General features: G+C 43.6%; 1 protein-coding gene and 1 long non-coding RNA gene across 5 annotated transcripts in view; one reads left to right on the forward strand and one right to left on the reverse strand.

The window, feature by feature from the left end:
* SORT1 (sortilin 1) overlaps positions 1-20,921 on the forward strand; it is a 63,636-nt gene extending 42,715 nt beyond the window's left edge. For 2 of the 4 annotated variants that reach the window (XM_037152378.2, XM_037152379.2), the window contains exons 10-21: positions 766-921; positions 2,525-2,631; positions 5,362-5,464; positions 6,238-6,406; positions 6,992-7,182; positions 9,017-9,206; positions 12,584-12,700; positions 13,264-13,372; positions 14,183-14,281; positions 14,824-14,930; positions 16,074-16,197; positions 16,446-20,921. In XM_037152378.2, coding sequence (XP_037008273.1) covers positions 766-921; positions 2,525-2,631; positions 5,362-5,464; positions 6,238-6,406; positions 6,992-7,182; positions 9,017-9,206; positions 12,584-12,700; positions 13,264-13,372; positions 14,183-14,281; positions 14,824-14,930; positions 16,074-16,197; positions 16,446-16,460 — 1,487 coding nt within the window. In that variant the 3' untranslated portion in view covers positions 16,461-20,921. The remainder of the gene's footprint in view (positions 1-765; positions 922-2,524; positions 2,632-5,361; positions 5,465-6,237; positions 6,407-6,991; positions 7,183-9,016; positions 9,207-12,583; positions 12,701-13,263; positions 13,373-14,182; positions 14,282-14,823; positions 14,931-16,073; positions 16,198-16,445) is intronic. The other 2 variants (XM_037152380.2, XM_037152382.2) reach the window with 1 other exon arrangement.
* The window catches only part of LOC128625996 (uncharacterized), a 63,795-nt gene that overhangs the window by 23,624 nt on the left and 18,833 nt on the right, over positions 1-21,338 (reverse strand). The window lies entirely within an intron of this gene.

Genomic DNA, 21,338 nt, shown 5'->3' on the forward strand with positions numbered 1-21,338 from the left:
CATGCCAGTTTTTCTTCCTACTCCTAGGAATTTATCAGTGTCCTACTGAATATTCTGTCTTAGAATAGATAACCTGCGTTAAAAAGGCCACTTGTTTTGCCATCGTATGGTTCGTGTGCATACGCAGGATATCCAAGTTTTCTACAACAGTGCTACTCAAAGAATGCTCAGAGTACCGCACCGACTTGCAAACTCTGTTACCAAATAAGTATGGGAAGTGAGAGCAAGCATTTAGACACTCATATAGTAGCCATTTGACAGTTACTTTTTATCTGTTGAATCTGACGATAAAAGAGTTGATAAGTACATTTTGTCTGTCTTTTGTATTTCATTTCTCTAGTGATTAGTTTATATATTTTTTACAAAAGCATTGGTTTATGACATAATGAAAATTTAAAATTGATCCTTCATCACAGATAGTTTGAGAACGTTGTTCCAGAGTATAAAGATTTAGAGATGTGTAAGATATGAATCTAAATACAGCGCTTCTGCCACCAAAATATATCTGGTAAGAGCTTTTCTGCAGCATCTGATTAATTCATGCAACAAACTCAGCATCGACCACATTCCAGGCAGTAAGTAAGATGGGAACTAGAATTAAGATGACACGAAGATCTTGAGTATCGAACCTTGATTGAATCTCAAGTCTGTCTGCATCATGAAGAGAGACAGTTGGCTAATGTGCAGTCATTCAGTCATGTATACACTTAGACTGTTACTGCCTGTTTCCTCCCAAGACTTAGTGTTTTTGTTTGCCTGTTTTAGATACTGGGTTTGGCACAATCTTTACCTCAGACGATCGAGGCGTTGTCTATTCCAAGTCCTTGGACCGACATCTCTACACCACCACAGGCGGCGAGACAGACTTCACCAATGTGACCTCCCTCCGTGGGGTCTACATAACAAGTGTACTCTCTGAAGGTGACTCTTGGCACAACTGTCCTTCAGCTGAACATGCTGGGAGTTGAAGCTTGTAGGGGGACAGACTGTCCTGTCCCCACAGTAACATTGCTTACCTGGCCAGCTGCCTACCTATGTAAATTCTGGCTCTCCACTTTAAATAAGTTATGGTGAATAGAACTAAGAAAGAGCAAAGCAAGAACTCTTTGGGGGGGCTCGATGTTCTTTAGTCTATAAAATAAGTCTTCCATATTGGGGCATTCAGACCTATGGGAATGAGCCCAAATTTGAACCTCCAGCTTTTCTCCTTGTCAAGGACATAGCTGCAGCCAGCTGAGCTACTCTGCTCAGTGGTTCTGCAGTCCACTTACACAAATAAACACATTACTCTAAAGTACAGAGACTCTTTAAGATTTTATTTATGTATTTATTTTATGATAGGAGGTGGGGGTGTTTGTTTTTGTGAAGACCTCACAGTGGTCTGGAAGGTCAAGTGATGTCAGCCCCCTATTTCCTCCCCAACTTCTCCTTCCCCTTTTCCTCCCCCACGTCTCCTTCGCTCACTCTAGTCACTCCGGCTCTCAACCGCTCCTGACACACACCAGGCTCACCCACCCATGGTTTAGAGATTTGCACTGACTGTTTGCCCAGGTATCTGTGAGGCTGACCCCTTCCTCCTTCCAGTCTTTGCTCACATTTACTTTCTGAACGAGGCCTGCCCTGACTGTCCTGTTTTCAGTCTCAGTCTGCCCTCTCTCACTCACACTCAGTGTTAGTCCCCCTCTAGCTTTGCAAGTTTTCTCCATAGCACTTATTTTCTAGCATTCTATATAATTTACCTGCTTACAGCATCTGGTGTTTGTCTGTCTCACCCTACTAGAATGCATATTTCACAAAGGTTTTTGTTTTTTGTTTTCCAGTTTTGTTCACTGTTATATTCCCAGAGGCTTACAATAGTTTTCACATAGTGGGCACACAAAAATATTTATTGAATAAGTGAATTCATCTTGATTTGCTTTCTTATTTAATTTTCCTTAGAAGACTTAAAGCATGTTATCTCTGAATTTAAACCTGCAACAGTTTATATCATGGAAAACAATGAAGAAGAGACATGAGGGGAAAAGAAAAGATATAAGAGGGATAGGATATGAGGTAGTGGAAAACAAAAAAATGGGAATTATTAATTTGGACTTATGCACATACATTAAATCTTGAGATTCCCTAAAAAGCGCAGTATCATGGCCTTGTCTGTAAAGACAAGTAACAGTGAGATGCCTTCCCATCATAGAGCGTGCTTTCAAGGCAAGGACAAGCAGGGAGAAGGGACGTCAGCCTGTCTGTGTCAGTGAGGAGATAAAAGGTATCTTTTCTCAAGAGTGTCAGTCTAGATGATGTCTGGAATCCATTGAGTTCTATTCAGGTGGGAAGCCTCCTTCAAATACGGTATTTAGAGTGCTGCTGAGTTACCAACACTGAGCCATCCTATTGGGTATTATGAGCTTATTACAGGGTTGTAATGGACTTACAGAGTCTCAATTAGGAGAGAGTTCTGCAATGAGAAACCAAACTTAGCAGGGCGCTTTAGGGGTATCAGGCTTAATAACCATTCTCTCTTCCCATCCAGATAATTCTATCCAGACTATGATCACTTTTGACCAAGGAGGAAGGTGGAAGCACCTGAGGAAGCCTGAGAACAGTGAATGTGATGCCACAGCAAAAAATAAGAACGAGGTTTGTTTTATTCCAAACGTCATATGTATTTGGAGCAAAGCAGCCACTCTGTTCTGCTGTTACTGTCCCAGGCTTTGGAATAGTGAAGTGTCATACTTGATTAGGGTCCACAGGTAAAAGTGGGAAGTTTGGAAATGAGAGTAATGAAACAACTTAAAATGTAGGAACTAGGAACTGTGAAGAAAGGCCACAAATAATCCACTTGTGGATTATTTGACTTTCAAAGAAAAACAAAACCAAGGGCTAACAGTTTGTGTTTTATGAAACTGCTGAGTGGGAACAGAATGGACAAATGGGCCGGTGATTAGTGAGGAGTCCGCGTGGCAGCTACGAGAAATTAGGAATTCTACAAAATCCATAGACCAGCCATTGATAAGCAGTGCAAAGCCATGCTGGCCAGAAGCAAGAGAAGAGAACTTGGCCTTGTCTTCCCCTCTGCCTGGGCACCACACAGCTGGTGGGTAGTGGCCTGGCAGTGCCTGTGGAAGCAGAAGGTGACCCCTCTGAGGAAAGACCGAGAACAGGGAATACAAAGGTGTTGCTCCAGGAGATCCCAGATTCCAGGAGTGACAGGTCTTGACAGGCAAGAAAGAAAGAAAAGAAAAACAAGCTTTGTGCCTGGGTCTTTCAGACTTTGAGAGGAGCTTAGGGTAACACTAAGAGAGTTTTCTTCCAAAAATGACAGTTTTGGTCATTCTGAGTTCTCCTCTGAATACCTGTGGCTAATGTGTAGTCTGCTGTTCCAGGCTGGGTTTCCTGCCTTGCTTTAAGAGCCTCACACAGTGTGAGCTTAAACTGTATCTACCACACCCCCAATGCTCTCTCTCCCTTCTCCATACTCATCAATTTGGTAGAGTCTCTCTCCCTTCTCGCTCTTCCCATCCCCCTACCACACCCTTGCCCTGCACTTGTTCTCCTTACCTTAAACCTAGGCAGTGCCGTGGCCTCTTTTTTTGTCTTGCTTCCCTCACACTCCATGCCTCTCCCTCCCCAGCACTTCTGGCTCCCCTTTGCCTATGAATAAAGTCTTTGATCTCTTGACTAAAGATCCTCTCCTCCCATCAGGCTCTCTTCTGTTTTATCCATGTCACAGTCCACTTTGTCACTGACACACCCCTTGTTGTCATCCTCTTCTGCTCCATCACCACCCCATGTGTGCCCCTGCCTCTGTGGCCTTGCTGACATTATTCCTGGAGCAGCTGGGCCCATCTCCCCCACCCCGATTCATTAAGCTTCATGAAAATCCCGACCACCCTCACTGCCCATCCGTCTTCGCTCAGAACTAATCATTCATTGTTTGCTTGAGGCTCTTTTATTTTGCAGTAAAATATACATGACATAAAATTAACATTTTAAGTAATTTGAACCTCTTTTAAAGTACTAACTTGCATTCTGCTTTATACCTCAACTAGCTTCAGAAAAATATTTCTTAAAGATAGGACTGGGTCTTATTTCTTTCTTTTTTTTTTTTAAATTTTAAAATTTAATTATTTTTCAACTACAGTATTCTGTCTTTTACTCCCATCCCAGCCCACCCCCCCAGGACTGGGTGTTATTTCTGATCAACACCACATCTTGTACAGTATCTGAACTATGCCAGGCATTCTCTAGGTTTTTGTAGAATCATACTTCAAATATTGACCGGAGGCTTTGGTGTAATGCAGGAATAGAATAAGCTAAGATTATACATGAGAAAATAGTTGCATAATTGCTCCCAAGTATACTAACGTGTTTCAAAATCAAGATTCTCAAAAACAAAAAATCAAATAGATCGAACAAAATGAGCAAAGGATTTGAACAGACATTTCTCTAAAGAAAATATACAGATCATAAGCACATGAAAAGATGCTCAACATTAGTAATTATTAGGGAAATGCAAATCCAGACCACAGCAAGAGACCATCTCACACCCATTAGGACAGTTACTATAAAAAAATGAATAAATAACAAGCATGGCAAGTATGTGGACAAATTGCAACCCTTGTGCACTGTTGGTGGGAATGAAATGTGATACAGCACACTATAGAAAACAAAATGGAGAGTCCTCAAAAAATTAAACATAGAACTATCATAGATCCAGCAATTCTACCTCTGAGTATATATCCAAAAGAATTGAACAGAGGGTCTCAAAGAGATATTTGCACACTCATGTTCTCGGAAGCATTACTCACAACAGACAAAAGGTAGATACCATCTAGGTGTCTATGGACAGATGAATGAATAAGCACAATGTGGTCTGTACACACCATGAAACATTATTCAGCCTTAAAAAGGCAGGAAGTTCTAACACATGGATGAATCTTAAGGACATTATGCTAAGTGAAATAAGCCAGTCACAAAAAGACAAATGCACTGTGGTTTCACTTGTATGAGGTACCTACAGAGTGAAATACATAGAGACGGAAAGCAGAATGATGGTTGCCAGGGGCTGGGGGGAGGGAGGAATGGGTAGTCATTGCTTAATGGATACAGAGTTTCAGTTTTGTAAGATGAAGAAATTCCAGAGAAAAATAGTGGTGGTGGTTACACAAGTGTGAATGTACTTAACACTACTGAACTGTTCACTTAAAAATGGTTAAGATGGTAATTTTTATGGTGTGTGCATTTTATCATAATCTTTTTTAAACGAGTATCCCACTGAGGTCTGGGTTAGGTTTATTAGAAGGCTCTAGGAGATAAGTAAAAAATTATATCTTTGGTTTTAATCTAAGTTTTGCTTTCTTTTCACAGTGCAGCCTTCATATTCACGCTTCCTACAGCATCTCCCAGAAACTGAATGTCCCGATGGCCCCCCTCTCAGAGCCCAACGCTGTGGGCATCGTCATTGCCCATGGTAAGCAGCCCTGCCCTCCTCTCCTCCGGAAGAAGGGGCTGACACACTGAAAACTCGGGCTTTATTCACCTCACAAAAAATCACCATAGCTTTCGCCATCCTTTGTAGAATTTCCTTTTTTTTTTTAAAGATTTTATTTATCTTTAGAGGGGAAGGGAAGGAGAGAGGGAGAGAAATATCAACGTATGGTTGCTTCTTGTGAGTCCCCTGCTGGAAACTGGCCTGCAACCCAGGCATGTGCCCTGACTCGGAATTGAACCATGATCCTTTGGTTTATAGGCCCATGCTCAATCCACTGAGCTACACCAGCTAGGTCTAGAATTTCCTTTTTTTAAAAAAACATTCTATTTATTTATTTGTAGACAGAAGGGAAGGGAAGGGGAAAGAGAGGGAGAGAAACATCAATATTTGGTTTCCTCTCACACACCCCACATCAGGGAACCTGGCCCACAACCCAGGCATGTGCCCTCACTGGGAATTGAACCAGCAACCCTTAGGTTCTCAGGCCAGCGCTCAATCCACTAAGCCACACCACCCCAGGCCTTGGTAGAATTTTTCTTACATGATAATAGTACTTCAGGTTGTTCGTGGACCACCACCACCACCCCCCCCCGCATCAGACTGGCCCCAAATTTTCAGCAACCTTTTTTCTATCACAAGAAGGATGATAGGAAAAAATCAGAGTAAATTCACTCAAAACTAGCCTCTTCGCCTTATGTCCTCTCTTGTTTATTTGCTGATCTGTGCTGAGGAGATGGTGGATTGTGTTGCAGGTAGCGTGGGGGATGCCATTTCAGTGATGGTTCCGGATGTGTACATCTCAGATGACGGGGGTTACTCCTGGGCGAAGATGCTGGAAGGACCCCACTACTACACCATCCTGGACTCTGGAGGCATCATTGCGGCCATTGAGCACAGCAGCCGTCCTATCAATGTGATTAAGTATGCATGAGCTCAGCTGCCCCCACACTATCTGCGTAGAGGGCAACTGTGGGAAGTGTTTCAGGGCTCACTGGGGGGGAGTGACGGGCCCCAATTTAAATTTGTGCATTCTGCAGAACTGTAGGAAGGTTCTTAAGGGGATTATATTTAGAGCAACTCAGATTCAATGGCTTGCTTTTTTCTCTGACTCCCTCTAGTTAACACTTTGTGTAACTTTTAAAAATATTATTCTTTGTCTCCACAAGAATATTATGGAAACGTTTGAACATTATGGATGGGAAATGACTCCTTAAGTAAAAGTTCATGTAAAATAATTTCTGTTTGTTGAATTGGAAGCCCATTCTTACATGGGTCACTACTTTCTCTTTCCTTTGAAAGAATTTTTATAAAGGCATTTTTTCCCACACTTTCTGAATGAATCACTTTTCCTAATCTGTTAACCACAGGCATTAAAAGCTGATTTAATAGTAAGCCATCACCTAAATATGAGGGTTCTCTGATCTGGGACCTAACAGCAGAGTGGTTTCCTGACGTTCCTATCTATGGTGACCCTCTGTCATGGTCTCTCTCTGATGGGGGTTTCAGGTTCTCCACAGACGAGGGGCAGTGCTGGCAGACCTACACATTCACCAAGGAGCCCCTCTTCTTTACCGGCCTCGCGTCAGAACCTGGAGCAAGGTCCATGAACATCAGCATCTGGGGTTTCACAGAATCTTTCCTGACTCGCCAGTGGGTCTCCTACACCATCGACTTCAAAGATATCCTGGAAAGGAACTGTAAGTGTCTCCCTTGACCTTTTCTACCAGAAACTTATCAGCCCATTTTTTCCAAATAACCAATTCAGTTTAATTTGTTTTCACTGGAAAAAGAACATGCATGGGAAAGGGAATGGGAGGACGTTCCCTGTGAGTAATCAGACATGGAGTTTGGACAGGCACTGTCCAAGAGAAAGAAAATGAGGGCCACAAATGTAACTTAAGTTATTCTTTGAGCTACATTATAAAAGTAAAAGAGGTGAAAATAATTATAGTAATATAATTATTCAGTATACCCAAAATATTATCATTTCAATATTGCAAGCAGTATTAAAATTGATCAGTGCAATATTTTATGTTCTTTTTCTTCTACATCTTCAAAATCTGGTATATATCTTAAACTCATCCTTACAGTAAGTTTCAGTTCAGCTCTGCACCGTTAGATCTCTGGAACACTTTCTGAGACCTTTTCCTGCTTGTAAGGATAATGCATGCTTGTGTTTGTCTCAAATTATTTCATAACATTTCAGGGTTTTTTACCCCTGGTTACAGCAGATCTATAAAGAGGAAACTTTAGAGGAAAGTGTGTTGCAAAAGCATCTAATCGACTATGTCACTTATTAAAATGTTGAAGGGGAATTTTCATGCCAAGAGTTTTGGCTTGAACACTGGTCACAGGCAAGGCTCTGGAAAGGCTACTGGGCGGGCATGGAGCCTACACTGACCTTCAGAGTTCTGTGACTTCGAACTAGAAGGCATGCAAAAGGCCCAGTGAAGGGCTTCAGGAAAGGGATTGAAATGTTAATTGCAGGGTATTCTAAAGAATCACAAGCACACCCAAGCCCCAATACCAAAGATGCTGACATTGTACTGAAAAATGTGGAGAAAGGAAAACCTGAAGAAAAGGTGACTACCCTGTAACATGTATCCTGTAGTTACTTATTGGCATCGTAAGATAAAAGACTTGAGTCAAGACACTGGTTGAATTTTGGGCCTATTAATTAGATTGTATTATGGGTCTGTTTCCTCAGAATGTTAATTCAGTGACTCCTGGAGGAAGCTGTCACTTGGACCTTACTTTTCTAAAAACTATTTAACTATGATTTAATATTTCAGAGTCATCATTATCTAAATTCATTAAATAGGCTGGAAAGGAGTTGGCTTCCATGAGTTTTCCCTCAGCCGGCAGCTCCGCAGTCATCCCTAAAGTTTGTCAGAAAAGATTCAGTGATCACCAGCTCTCAGCCAGGCTCTGTGCTGGTCTTCATTTCCTGAAGGATAGAAGCCTAATCCACAGTCTTTAGACCATAGCCTTTGAGTCATTTTTCCAGGAGTGGATGATACTAAGCCTGGTTAACCATCATCAACAGTTGTCACTTGACATCCAGTTGACTAGAGTTAGAAGACTGGACAGAAAATGTTTCTCCTTCTGTTTGAAGCAAACTGACCTATGCTTTTGGCTCATTAGTGTCCTACCCTCAAGGAACACATCCGGTTGCTGACCTCGGGCAGCTCCTGTGAGCCGAGGGCATAGGTGCATGAGACGCGCAGTCAGCAGCCTCTCAGTTTGGAAGGAACCCTAGAGATCCTCGGTCCTGCTTCCTGCCTTGAAACAAATGAGGGTTTTCCCAGTACTCACATGAGTGGTGGGATGCAAATCGTCCTCCCTTGGCATGAGGAAATGCTAGCTGCTAGTAGGCTCCAACTAATGTAACTTTGGTTTGCACTTCCAAAGTGAAGCAATGGGTCGAGTCAGAAACCCCCACTGTTCCTCCCCTTGTCCTTCCTGCTGCCTGGCCTCCCGTGGGTGGGTTCTGTTCCGCGCAGTTTCCTGAACAACCCGTCTTTCCTTCAGGTGAAGAGAAGGACTATACCATATGGCTGGCTCACTCCACAGACCCTGGAGATTATGGAGATGGCTGCATTTTAGGCTATAAAGAACAGTTCCTACGGCTGCGCAAGTCATCTGTCTGTCAGAATGGCCGGGACTATGTGGTGACCAAGCAGCCGTCCGTCTGTCTCTGCTCCCTGGAGGACTTCCTCTGGTATCAGCACCCTTGGTTCCCTGTCAGCCCCTTTCCCATGCCAGAGGCAGTGGAATACAGTTGTCTTAGAGGACTAAACAATATTTCAACCCTTTTAGTTCTCTTCTTCCCCAAGGATGGAGAACTGCTGCTTCTCATTCAGGAAATTGAGGCACAGAAAAAGGGAACGAAAGTTGTTAATTATTGGACAGATACTGTTATGACATCGGACAGTTAATTACTGGGCAGAACCAACAGCAACCCCCAGAAATCCTGACTTGGCAGTGATAGGAAGGAGAGAGGTAAATAAGGAGGAAGAGAATTTAAAAAATAGAGAGCAGTGGTGATAGGATAAAAACCCCAAGGAACGTGGCACAGGAGCTAAAAGGGCATTGGACTTGAGCAAATAGCTGATGGCCTGAGTTAGCAGGGCAGGCACCAGGTTTGGGTCATATGCAAGACTGAAGGCAGAGAGAGTGTGATTCTTGCCTGAGACAGGAGTTGACAGCAATATATTTATGGTCCCTATGTCCCATCAAGGTTTCGAAGCCATCAGGGTGAATTCCCAGAGTTCAGGACCATTCAAGCTTACGTAGTTGGCATGGGGTTAGTTGATAATACAAGGGCAAGGGAGTCCCTAAGTAGCCTAAGCAAGGTAATGAAGTAATCTTATGGAACTCATTACCTGCAAAACATAGTGACAGGAAGTACAAGATTTAGAAAAGAAGGCAGGCCAACAGCAGTCATGTTCCCCCATGACATACTCCCAAACCACAGGTGACAGGCCTGGGACTGAGCACACTCCAGTCTGACCCCATGTGAGCCGTCCCATATGGCTCACATCTGCTGTGGGATGGCCAGGGGTCCTCCTTTGCTTTTTCCACACAGATGAGAGGGAGAGTACCCCTCCTGTCACTTTGGTTTGTTACATAGGGCTGGAGCTTATTGACACTGAAACTCTTAAGGCTGCCTCCACTCTCGACTGCATGTAGGCTGGCTCTTCCTTATGGAGCTTCTCCTGTTGTCCAGACATGCTGTGCTTCTCCTGAGCTCTGAGCCACTGCACATGCCACTTCACCTGCCTGGAAAATCTCTCCATATTCCCTGCTTGACCCCCAAACCTAGTGGATTCCTTCTTGGCCTTTAGTGCTGAGTTCAGATACCACCTCTTTGAAGCCTTCCCCAGCTTTCCCTTATCTAGGCTCCCACAGAACCCAATCAGAGCGCTTACTGTGTTTTAATCATTGTGTTTGCTTACACCACTAAATTCTAGACTGCTGAGGGCATATCATATTCGATCATCATGTAGTAGCAGTGACAGCCACGGGCATTTCCAGAGCACTAACTGTACCTGGCACTGGCCTGAGCAGTGTACACAGAGCCTCAGCAGCTCTGTGAGATGGGTACTGTTGTCATTTCCATTTCACAAAAGGAATAGGAAGTGAAAGTGCAGAGAGGTTATGACTACCTTGACCATAATCACCCATCCAGGAAGTTGTAGTGCTGGCATAGGAACCTGGCAGTTGAGCCCCGGAGCCCATACTCCACCACACGTACTTGAGGAATGTGTACTTTGCATGGGGTTTTGGATTGAATACCTGAAATTTTTACCAGAAGTTTTCCCCCTGCTCTTGGAGGAGTGGTGTCTTCTATATCTTTTGTTCCCCCTACTCCCTTCCCTAAATATTTGTCAGGAAAACCCTCAAGTACAAGCAATATCTATGTATCCCCCAAATATTCACTAAATACTTGCAAAGTGAGAAATGGAAGGTTTGTAAGGGAGTCTTGGGTAAGATGCGCGTAATTATGTTGTGAAACAGCAGGTAGTAAGTGCATCAGGGATTTAGAGAAGGAAGAGGCCAGCTAGAACTGAATGAGGTGGGTTAAAGAAGGCTTTGCTGGGGAGGTGGCATTTGAGCTGAGCCCTACAAGGGGTAGGATTTGACCTTGTGCACCTGAGACGATGCAGGTCATTAAAGCCAGTAGATGGGTATGGGTATGATCAGGAAGGGTGTGCTGGAAGATAGGTCATGAGGGGAAGTCACTGTATTCACAATAGAGAAGGAAGTAGGGTCCAGATAGGGGTGCTCAGGCTGAACTTTTGACTTAGATGATGGGAAGGAAGGTAGTGTCATTGACAAATGTAAGGAAGTGATAGGAAAGGCTGGCATGGCATGAAGGATGGAACAGGATGTGTTTGGAATGTTTTATTTATTTGAGGTTTTGCCAGCAGATTTAGGTGCTGATGTCCAGCAGGTATTTGGAACTGAAGGATTAGAGCTCAAGAGAAGTAAAACCTGAATGTTTTTCTTACAACAAATAGTTAAGCTTACAAAGGGAGAGCAGATACAAAATAAAAAATGAGTCCTAGAACCTTGGAAAACATCTGTGGATTAGGAAGAGAGAAGAGCCATCAGTGATCAGAGAAATGGACAAGTACAGTTTTGCAGTGTGGAAGTGGGCAGGAGCATGGAGCTGTGTCACATGGTCAAGGTGAAAGGCTAGAGAAGGCTTGGCTAGATTGGATGATTAGTGAGCCCTTGGGGTAGAAAGAGGCTCAGACATTCATTTTCAAGGTTGCAGATGGGGATGAAGCTAAAATGCACAAAGTTAAAAGTAAATGGATAAAATAGAACAAGTAAAATGTAGTCTTTTAGGAAATTTGGCCAATAAGGCAGAGTAGGGTGAAGGAAGAGGACACATGCAGGCTAAGGAGAAGATGCCAGGTGAGTGGATGGTCCCTCCTACATTTTCAATGAAGCAGGGCCCCAGGGCATTGTGAAGGATGGGCCAAGGATGCTCGTGCTGGGAGTCCACTCTGAGAGAAGGCAGTGCTGTTTCCTTGTGGACAACAGGAAGGAGAACAGATAAGCAGTGCTGTGGAGAGATGGCACAGAATGGAGGGCAGGACAGGACATTCACATTGACAGCAAGGACCATCTAAGAAACTAAGGGGGTCAGCTATGGGAAAGGCAGGAAAGGCTTGCAAATACCTCATGGTATACCTCCAAACAGCATAATAATGAGTTATTTGGAAGTAAATAAAAGGATTATTAATTTAGATCTGTGGCTGATACACTGTTTCTCCATCTTAGTTGCGTGAGTTCCCCACCCCATGCGGGCTTCCTGGAGCATGAACTGTCTGTGCGAGGTTCCCAGCCTTGGTGCTCCCAACTACCAGTCCTAAGTCCACCAGGCCAAATCCATAGCTCTTTCTCTGCAATTAAGCCCTTTCCATGCCTGTTTTCCTAAGTGGACCTTCTTTATAGATGCCACAGGCTTTCCTGAGCTGCTTTCTGGCAACCCAGGACTGGAATATGAGTCATCCACTGCCCCACTTCAAAATCTTACTGTCTTTCAGCAACTTTAAAAGATACTTTACTTGATGACTCTTGCAGTGATTTTGGCTACTTCCGTCCAGAAAATGACTCCAAGTGTGTGGAACAGCCAGAGCTGAAGGGCCATGACCTGGAGTTTTGTCTGTATGGCAAAGAAGAGCACCTGACAACAAATGGGTGAGATTGCTTTTATCCACACAGAGATATGAGCAGTGTTCTAGTACACTCTAGAAAAATACTGTCTAATAGAACTTTCTGTGATGATGGAAATGTTCTATAATCTTCTGTGTCCAGTATGGCAGCCACAAGCCCCGTGTAGCTATTGACATACGTGCGACTGAAGAACTGAATTAATTTTTTATTTAAATTTAAATAGCATCATATTAGACAATGGCTCCAAAGGAACCTCATTGCTCCCTTCCCCTAATAAATATTGCCCCCTCCCATTTCTGAACTATGCTATGTCAATGTGCTTCCTGAGTCACAGTTCTTTGGCACAGTCTCTTGAGGCAGAAAGGAGGCATGTCCCTGCCATAAGGCCAGGGGTGCTTGGTCTGTTCAGGGCCTGAAAATACAGAAAAACACACCCAAAACATCCCTATGGATCTCCCTGCACGCCTGAAAGATGGTGTAAGGACAAGAAGCTTTTCTGTAGTTTTTCAAATCTTGTTTTCAGAAAATAGGCAAGAATCCAGTAATACATTCCTGTATTCTGTTAACAAATTTTCTCTGCCTTTCAGGTACCGGAAAATTCCAGGAGACAAATGCCAGGGCGGAGTGAATCCAGTTCGGGAAGTAAAAGACTTGAAAAAGAAATGCACAAGCAACTTTTTGAATCCAGAAAAGCAGGTATGTTAAAGTAGATGTGGTTTAGGCCCAAGTGGGGTTTCCTGTTCTGCCAGGAATAGTCAGTTACACCATCAGGAATTTTATTACTGAACACAAAGTGGCCAGACAACTCCTGTCAGCCTTTCTTTTGCACAGGAAACTGTCAGGATGAAGGAAGGGTCACGTGACCTTATGATGAGCTCATCTACTGAAAACTTTTTTTGTTGGGGAAAAAATAGTATTTGTAAAATTGTTGCAAGTCTTAGAAGCATAGTGTTGAGGAAATTTCTGAGGCTTCGGGTCATTTAGGAAAGAGTCAAGAAGTTTGGCTGTAAAGGGCTGGAGTTTTGCGCATGCAGAAGAGCGAGCACTGGACCACAGATAGGATAGGTCTCTGTGCCAAGTCATAGCAAGTGTGTTCAAAATGAAAAACTGAACTACGCTAGTAACAACTGGTTTTGACTTAAAAGCAAGTTATGCAGGACCTGACAGATCTGCATAATTGTCAATGGGATTGACTGGGATTTGGGGACATGGTAAAGAGGAAACATGAATAAAGAAGCACTGGACCAGCAATGTGACCTGGGGCAGTAAACTGTGGGCCTGGTTTCCTAGTCTGTAAAACAAGAGATGGACAACCGGCAGTATCCCCCTCTTCTATAACTTCTGAGGGATGAGGGCCTGACAAGGGGCAGGGTGAAGAAGGAAGAGGTTGAAGATGTGTGGGTGTGTGTACCTGTGTACCAGAGGAGGGGGCTAGTTCCTCCTCTGCACCCCTCCCCTGAACTCCTGGTGGCTGTCCTCAGAGTGTTTGTGTGTGTGATTGCACAGGACTCCCGCTCACAGGGACACAACTTGTCCCAGAATCCAGCTCCGTCTCCTCTTGGAAACACTGAAAACACACACTCCCTCTCTCCCACCCAGATGCAGGTAGGTCACACTCAAACAATGATATGAAAAGGCTTATTTGTAAAAACATACCAAAAACTAAGTAAAAAGATAAATCTTGGTGTCATATGAGAGCCTGCCTGAAATAGTGTTGACATGGCTTCTCGCCAGCTGATCACCCTGTTCTAGATTTATTCAACCCACTGTTCCCAACATCTCCCTTTCTTGCTCCACCCTTAAAAGCTGTAAGGCTTATAAACAGTAGTAGTGGGAAACAGTCACAATTACCATCCAACCTAAGAAGTTGCTAAGGCTTCCACTATAACTTTGACATTGAAGCCACTGCTTTTGCACCATTCTGACTGCTTCAAGGCGGCTGAAGTTCTGGTGACCCCCTGCCAGCTGTGACATTCTCCTGGTTCATCCTCCTGAGATGGCTCATTTTGGGGGTTGGAAGAGTAGCATCATGAAATGCCTAGAGACTGCAGATCACTCAGAGGAATGAGGGGAATTGGCAGCTTCTTTGAACTCAGTCCTAGAATATACACACCTGAAATTTTTTGTTTGTGTTTTAATTTATCAAGAACTCCAAGTCAAATTCTGTCCCAATTATCCTGGCCACTGTGGGATTGATGATAATCACAGTTGTAGCAGGAGTGCTGATTGTGAAGAAATACGTCTGTGGGGGAAGGTAAGGAACATAGAAGTCCATCAGAGGTGTGATACGGACACTGGCCAGCAGTGTCCACGGTGTTGCAGATAAGACAAGACAAATTCACATGGACCACTGAAGTCCTATGGAGGAAAAGGGATGGCACAGCCACTCTCTCAAGGGAAGAGCACCCAGACCATTGCCTTGGCAGGATTTTACTGGGTTTAATTTATATAGGAGTAGAGGGTGTATAGGTAAAGCTCATCAATCACTGTCAGGTGGAAATGATTAAGCAATAGATAACATTCAGAGAACTCTCCGGGCTTATTCTGAGTCAGGGTCAGATAGTTAAAGGGCCATAAAACTTTAGGGAACAAACTCACTTCATGCTTGGACCCTTATCATTTAAATTGAGGGTATTAATAAAGTAGGTTTCATAGGATTTTATGCATTCTTTCTTATGCCTATCACCGTAGTGAACCTGCCCTTTCTAGCACAGAGCTGCACCCACCTCCAGCATTGTTTCAGGCTTAAGGCATTGTTTCAGGCTTAAATCAGGCAGGGGAAATAAGGCAGCCAAGAGATTAGGAGACTTCTGGCAGACTGAATGAAGACTCAGGCTATATCAAGGTTGAGGGGTGAAGGCCCATCACCCCCTTTTTCTACAGCACCCCAAGTCCTTCCCTGAGGGGTCCCTTCATTACTGTGCCTGTCTTAGATCATCCTTCCTTTGAGGAATGTTACCTGTCATTGGCTAACCAGTCACCTGCCTCGGGCCAAGCAAGGTGAGGTGAAAGGGAGGCAGAGGCAGTGCCCCTACAAGGAAGATAAGTTTTGTCTCCTAAGTGGCTTATGGTTCCAAGGTCCTTTACTCAGCCTTAGCCACTAGGGGTTACAGTTTCTGAAATCAGGCAGGGCAGTCCCCAACAGAGGTGCTGTGCTGCATTCAAACCAGAAAGTCAGCCAAGGACAAATGGTTGAGCTTGCCCTTAGCAAAAAAGAAGTGATGTGAAATAGGCCCACATCTTCTCAGATCTTTTATTTTCCATATGCCAACTATGAGCTGTGCTTCCTGTGTGTGCCACTCATTTCATGAGTGTATAAAACTGGAAAAATCCACAGTCCTGTAAGAAATACACCCTTCCTCACAGCCCTGGGGTTAACAGAGGTTTCTGCGTACAGGTTCCTGGTGCATCGGTACTCGGTGCTGCAGCAGCATGCTGAGGCCAATGGAGTGGACGGTGTGGATGCTTTGGACACAGCCTCCCGCACTAATAAAAGTGGTTATCATGATGACTCAGATGAGGTGAGACTATTTCTTTTTGGAGGGTAGTAGAGGAGTACAAAAAAGAGTGAGAACCATTCTTTTCTTTGAAAAGAATGATCATGCATTCTTTTCCTGTGCACGATCAAGATATAATTGAGGCAAATGAAGTTATAAGCTAGAAGAGGAAACTTAATGCCTGTAAGATTTGGCCAGCCAGAAACAACGTTATTGCTTTCAAAATAGGAGTTTTTTAGTCTCTTCAGTAACATGGTCTATGTTTTTTTCAGGACCTCCTGGAATAGGTCCTCAAAGGAGCTGGGACCGAGCATGGATGATGGAAATGCAGTACCTCTTACACTCCCTGTGGCTCCGACTTGGGGAAATAAATTTCCCATTTCAAGAGACCCAGCTCCATTTCTGCTGCTTCTGTCAAAGCCAGAAGGACCTCCACTAAAGAAATGCAAGGGAGTGGGGTGGGGGCAGAACCCTAAACACTTACAGTTGGCTCTGAGAAGGGGGGGCAATTTTTAAATCTTTAACTTCTTATTTCAAGTTCTGTCTTTTTTAAAAGTATGGGCTTTTTTGGTTTTGTTTTTGTTTTCTAAGGGAAATGAAATGGAATTTGAAGGGAACAGATCACTAACTCCACTCCTGCATGTTTTGCATGGCACCTGCCCCAGGGCACCGCCAGCTCCATCAACTCCCACAAAGTACTCGGTGCCGTCCCTAGGCTTTGCTGGTGACACGAAGCAGCTGCAGAGATGAACACAAAGGCCATGGTGACTAGCATGACCTGGGCAGCCTTTCTGCATCTGGGGACAGCCCTGCTCCAAGATTGCTGCACACAAGCTCACACAGATCCCCACCTTGTTTTCTTTTCAGGGACCAGAGATCACAGTGATTTATCTTTTTCCTGTTTAATTAGGCAATACCCTTGTTAATTGCCCATTGGCAACTAACTTAACCATGTGCTTCCAAGACACTAAATCAGGAAAACTTAAAGGGCAGTATTTTCAACTGGGGGCAGGAAGAAGGGAGCAGCAGAGAATTGACTAGATTTAGCACCTATTAAAGGAGAAATTCTTCCTTCTTCCGAGATCTTTCAAGCCATGCTTTGTGTGTGTGCCAGTGGACTTGCACAAGGACAGGGTTCAGGTTTACCCTGGATGTTTGCCCAGGCCGAGTAATCTCTGCTAGAATTGATGGTGGCATGCCCAGTGCCGCCCCAGAGGACTGAACACTGTCTTCCATGTGCCCTTCCACCTGCTGTGTTGGCTCATTGGTGAATCATTTGAATGGCTGCTTATCTGCTTCCTCTTAGGTGGCTGTTGTACGGGCAGCGAGGACTAAACATGTTTTCAGTTTATAGACTTTAAAAAAAAATCAGAATTTTATTACCAGGCTCTCTTCCTCACCCCTTTTCCCCAGGTTGCCAAGCAATTTATTGGCATGAAACTTTTGGCTGAACCAACTGAAAAGACTTCCAGTATAGGTGATGTTTTGTGGGATAATACATTAAGTTCATGTTTTAAATTTAAGGGAGTTTTCCATTTGACATTTTTTTCTAATTAAATCAATTATAGAATGTAGCGAGGTGGATTTTGGGGTGGCTATATAGTCATGGAAAGCTGCAATAATTAGTTTTATACAGCTTGAATATTTGCTACACAGGGATATAGTATAGTATGTCTTTGGTCTTAGCATACCTACTGTGCTGGTCACGGTGTCTCCCAATAATTATGATTGGGACATTTCTCTGGTAACTGCCATTTTGCTGCTAGTTCATTTTATGGCCAGAAAGTCCATAAAAAGTAAATGTGCCAAATTAACTTTTGTCTGAATGCGTGAGCAGATGGCTAAGTTCTCTCCTCACCAGAATGGAATAACAGCAGCAGGGAAATGGGGGAGGGAGTAGACTGAGAATTCTAGAGACTTGGAAACTGCAGTAAAATCAAATGAGTCAGGGAGCTTCAGTTAGAAACTAATGTTAGGGAGGGCAGATTTTGTGAAGAGAATATTTGTTAGAGCCAGAGAGCACTTGTCTTTTAGGAAAAGCTCATTCATTTTGCATGGTTTTTAAATGTAAAATAATTCCAAAGATAAACCAGCTCACAAAGGATGAAATATCACCTGTGCCCCAGACCCCTCACCTCCTGCCCAAAGTGAACTGGATGCCCAGGAAAGCCCCACTTCACCTACATCTCTCCCAGCATGTGCTCACCCGCATAGAAGTACTGAGATGTGGTGATTCTCAGTCTCTGAGATCTAGGAAAGTTAATAATTCTTCTCTAACCATATAAGAGTAGGGCTCTTTATTTATAATGATACCTGGGGTTTCTATAAAAATTAGCAATTTTCAGAGCAGTTTCACTTTCATAATGTCATTGGAGCCTCACCACGTTCCTGTGAGATTTTTCTCTTAAAGGTAGGGATTGTAACCCTATTTTTAGGAGATGGACTGAGATACAAAAATTGAGTAAACTGCCACGGTCCCTGTGTGTCGTGAGCGATGCTGGTTGGCCGCCTTCAGAACAATTGAACTTTCTCTACATGCAGTGCTCCGTCCCTAGAATAAGGCTCCTTTCCTTACAGACCAGCTGTTCTGCGGGGCAGGAGTAAGTGGTATTTCTTTCTGAGCGATGTTTAGCACCCTTTGCTGCCTTGGTAAAAATTTTATTGTTTTTCATGGCTAAAAACAAAAGTAATGATAACTTTGAAAATGGGTTTAGAAACTGCCCCCCACCTGCGGGTCACAGTTCAAGAGTACAGGAATGGACTCTCCACTGATGAGTCCCTCTGCACTTTGTTTCCCATCCATGGCTGGCAAGCTGGTTTAGTTGGTTTGAGGACTGCTGACAAGGCTGGCTCATTCCCTTTATTGGCTAGTTAACATTCTACATCAACCTGCTCACTCAAGTGCATGCCTTCAGCCAGTGAGTAAAACAGCCTACATCCATGATTTTGTCTAAAGAATAAAGATCTCTATCCCTCTGATGTTATGTTAGGAGCATTATCTTCGAAAGAAAAGCATAGCATATAATTGTGTAAAGTCCCGTGCTTGATAGTAGCAGGTGATTTCTGGTGGTTTCAACAATAGAATTTAGCATCACAAAATAGGTTGGACATATCAGACTGTCCCAAGTGGGCTGAGCTCTGAATGCAGGTGGAGAACTTGCCATCTTTCTTGCTCTATGGACAGATGTCTTAGACCTGAGGGGGCACTTTTGGTTTTCAGTGAGACCAGACACCAGGGATACATACATCTAATTGAAAGGAAACACACTTAGAAGAATAAAAGTGTTTAGAGCGTGTGGCAGTTCTAGGCTGGGCGCAGATTCAGTAGATCAGCTATAACTGAAACTTAGAATTGGCCATCTGCCTCTGAATAGGTGTGTGTCTCTCTCACTCTTAGCTTTGCCTCTGGACCTCTACATGCCCAAGCTGGCCTTTCAGCCCCGACAGATTAGTAATGTGCTGGCCACCTCCCGCTCCTGCTGCTTTTCCCACCGCCTTTGTCACGACACTGGGATACAGAGAGGAGTGCCAGGTTGTCCACACCCAACCCAGGTGGGAGGGATGGCCTGGGTTTTGTCATTTCCTTCATTTCCAGACATGTCATCCAGGCAGAAATTCCCGCTTTCCTTTTGGGAGAGCTCTAAAGCACCCTGCCCCGATGTGCAGTGGCTAACACTCATTCTGCTCAATGTCGGCACAGCCCCCTCATCCCACGTGAAGCCTGGATACTTGGAACTGCTCAAATAGGAATTCAGTTTTTCAACTTTGCTATACTACCTTTCCTCAGGCAGGAAAATAAACAGGACTTAAATGTCTTTTGAACAAAACCAAAGTTTTAAGATTCACCATGTGACGGCAGTGAGAGGGAGGGCCAGACTTTCAGCACTGGCTCTCAGCAGGTGCCAGGCTTTCCGTTCCACCTGCCACCATCTGCCCAGCTCAGACAGCCCTGGGAGCACCATCCTGCCCTAGCAGAGCCCAGGCTTGCCCTCATGGAGGATAATTGAAATAGCAGGGGCATATTGATTTCCTGGTTACATCACATTATAACAAGAATCAGAACATGAATTTGAAATTGTCTTCAACTTGCTGTATGCATTTTTTCACACCAGTACATTCTTAAGCTTTCTTGTTTATAGAGAATAACATAAACTAATCTGTACCTTTATACATATGTACATATATACATGTATAAACTGTATAGTGTACATGCTAATGATTTATTGATATGTTCCAAACCTTTACTGCAGTTCTCAGCCTCTGCATGCCCTCAGTTTGTGGTCAGGTAATGAATGTTCCCTGATGATTCTGCCCGCCTCCTGTGTTTGGATGTCTAGGGAAGAGGGTTTTGCTCATACCCTCCTTGTCCTCGTGCACAGAAATGCTCAGGGTCCCCTTGTGCCTGTTGTTCAACCCTCTCTTGTCTCTTGTTCCCTTTCTGAGCATGTGGTCTCTTCCTGTTCTGTATCTTCTCTGCCTCTTTCCCAAGTTGTGGGACAGCCACCTTCCTACTCAAGTGTAAAGCAGTATTAAGATCATTACTGCATGTGCGCTTAAAAAAACAAAACAAAACTGTTTTCTGTTCCCTTGGGACAGGAAATTGCATGTGAGGTGGGTTAATCAAGTCTCAATGACCCATGTCAGTTACACAACAAAACCAGACCGCCCATAATAAAATTCCACAAAATGGAAATAAAACTCAAATTTCTTTAGCATTGTGTAAATAAATCTGGATGTGTTTAACTTTGTACTGGTAATTTTCTGTATATTTGCAATATTTGGGTTAGAAATAAAACAGACTGGGACTTTGTTACCTGACCTACTGAAATGACTAAGCTACAATTTGTTAATATGATACCTTTTCCAGTTTTCTAGCTTTAGCAATCATACCAAACCAGCAAATATGCCAATTAAAGAGCTAGGAGTATGCATTTATAGTATGAAAAGTATTAGATCATTTTATGGGGGAAATTACACACTTTTCTCTTTCTCTCCATGCTTATAAAGGTCTACTTCCCATGGGTATTTGTAAGACCAGTTTTCCCCCAGAAAGTCAAACTGACCTACTCCACATACCTTCTCAGGTTTCAGTTGCTATACTCTTCCCCTGGACACAGCAACGCACAATTACTCTCCTGAATTATATGTTCCTTATAGCAGGTTTG

This window comes from Artibeus jamaicensis, unplaced genomic scaffold, assembly GCF_021234435.1.
Source record: "Artibeus jamaicensis isolate MK-2021 breed Jamaican fruit bat unplaced genomic scaffold, CSHL_Jam_final scaffold_1689, whole genome shotgun sequence".
NCBI classification, from domain to species: domain Eukaryota; kingdom Metazoa; phylum Chordata; class Mammalia; order Chiroptera; family Phyllostomidae; genus Artibeus; species Artibeus jamaicensis.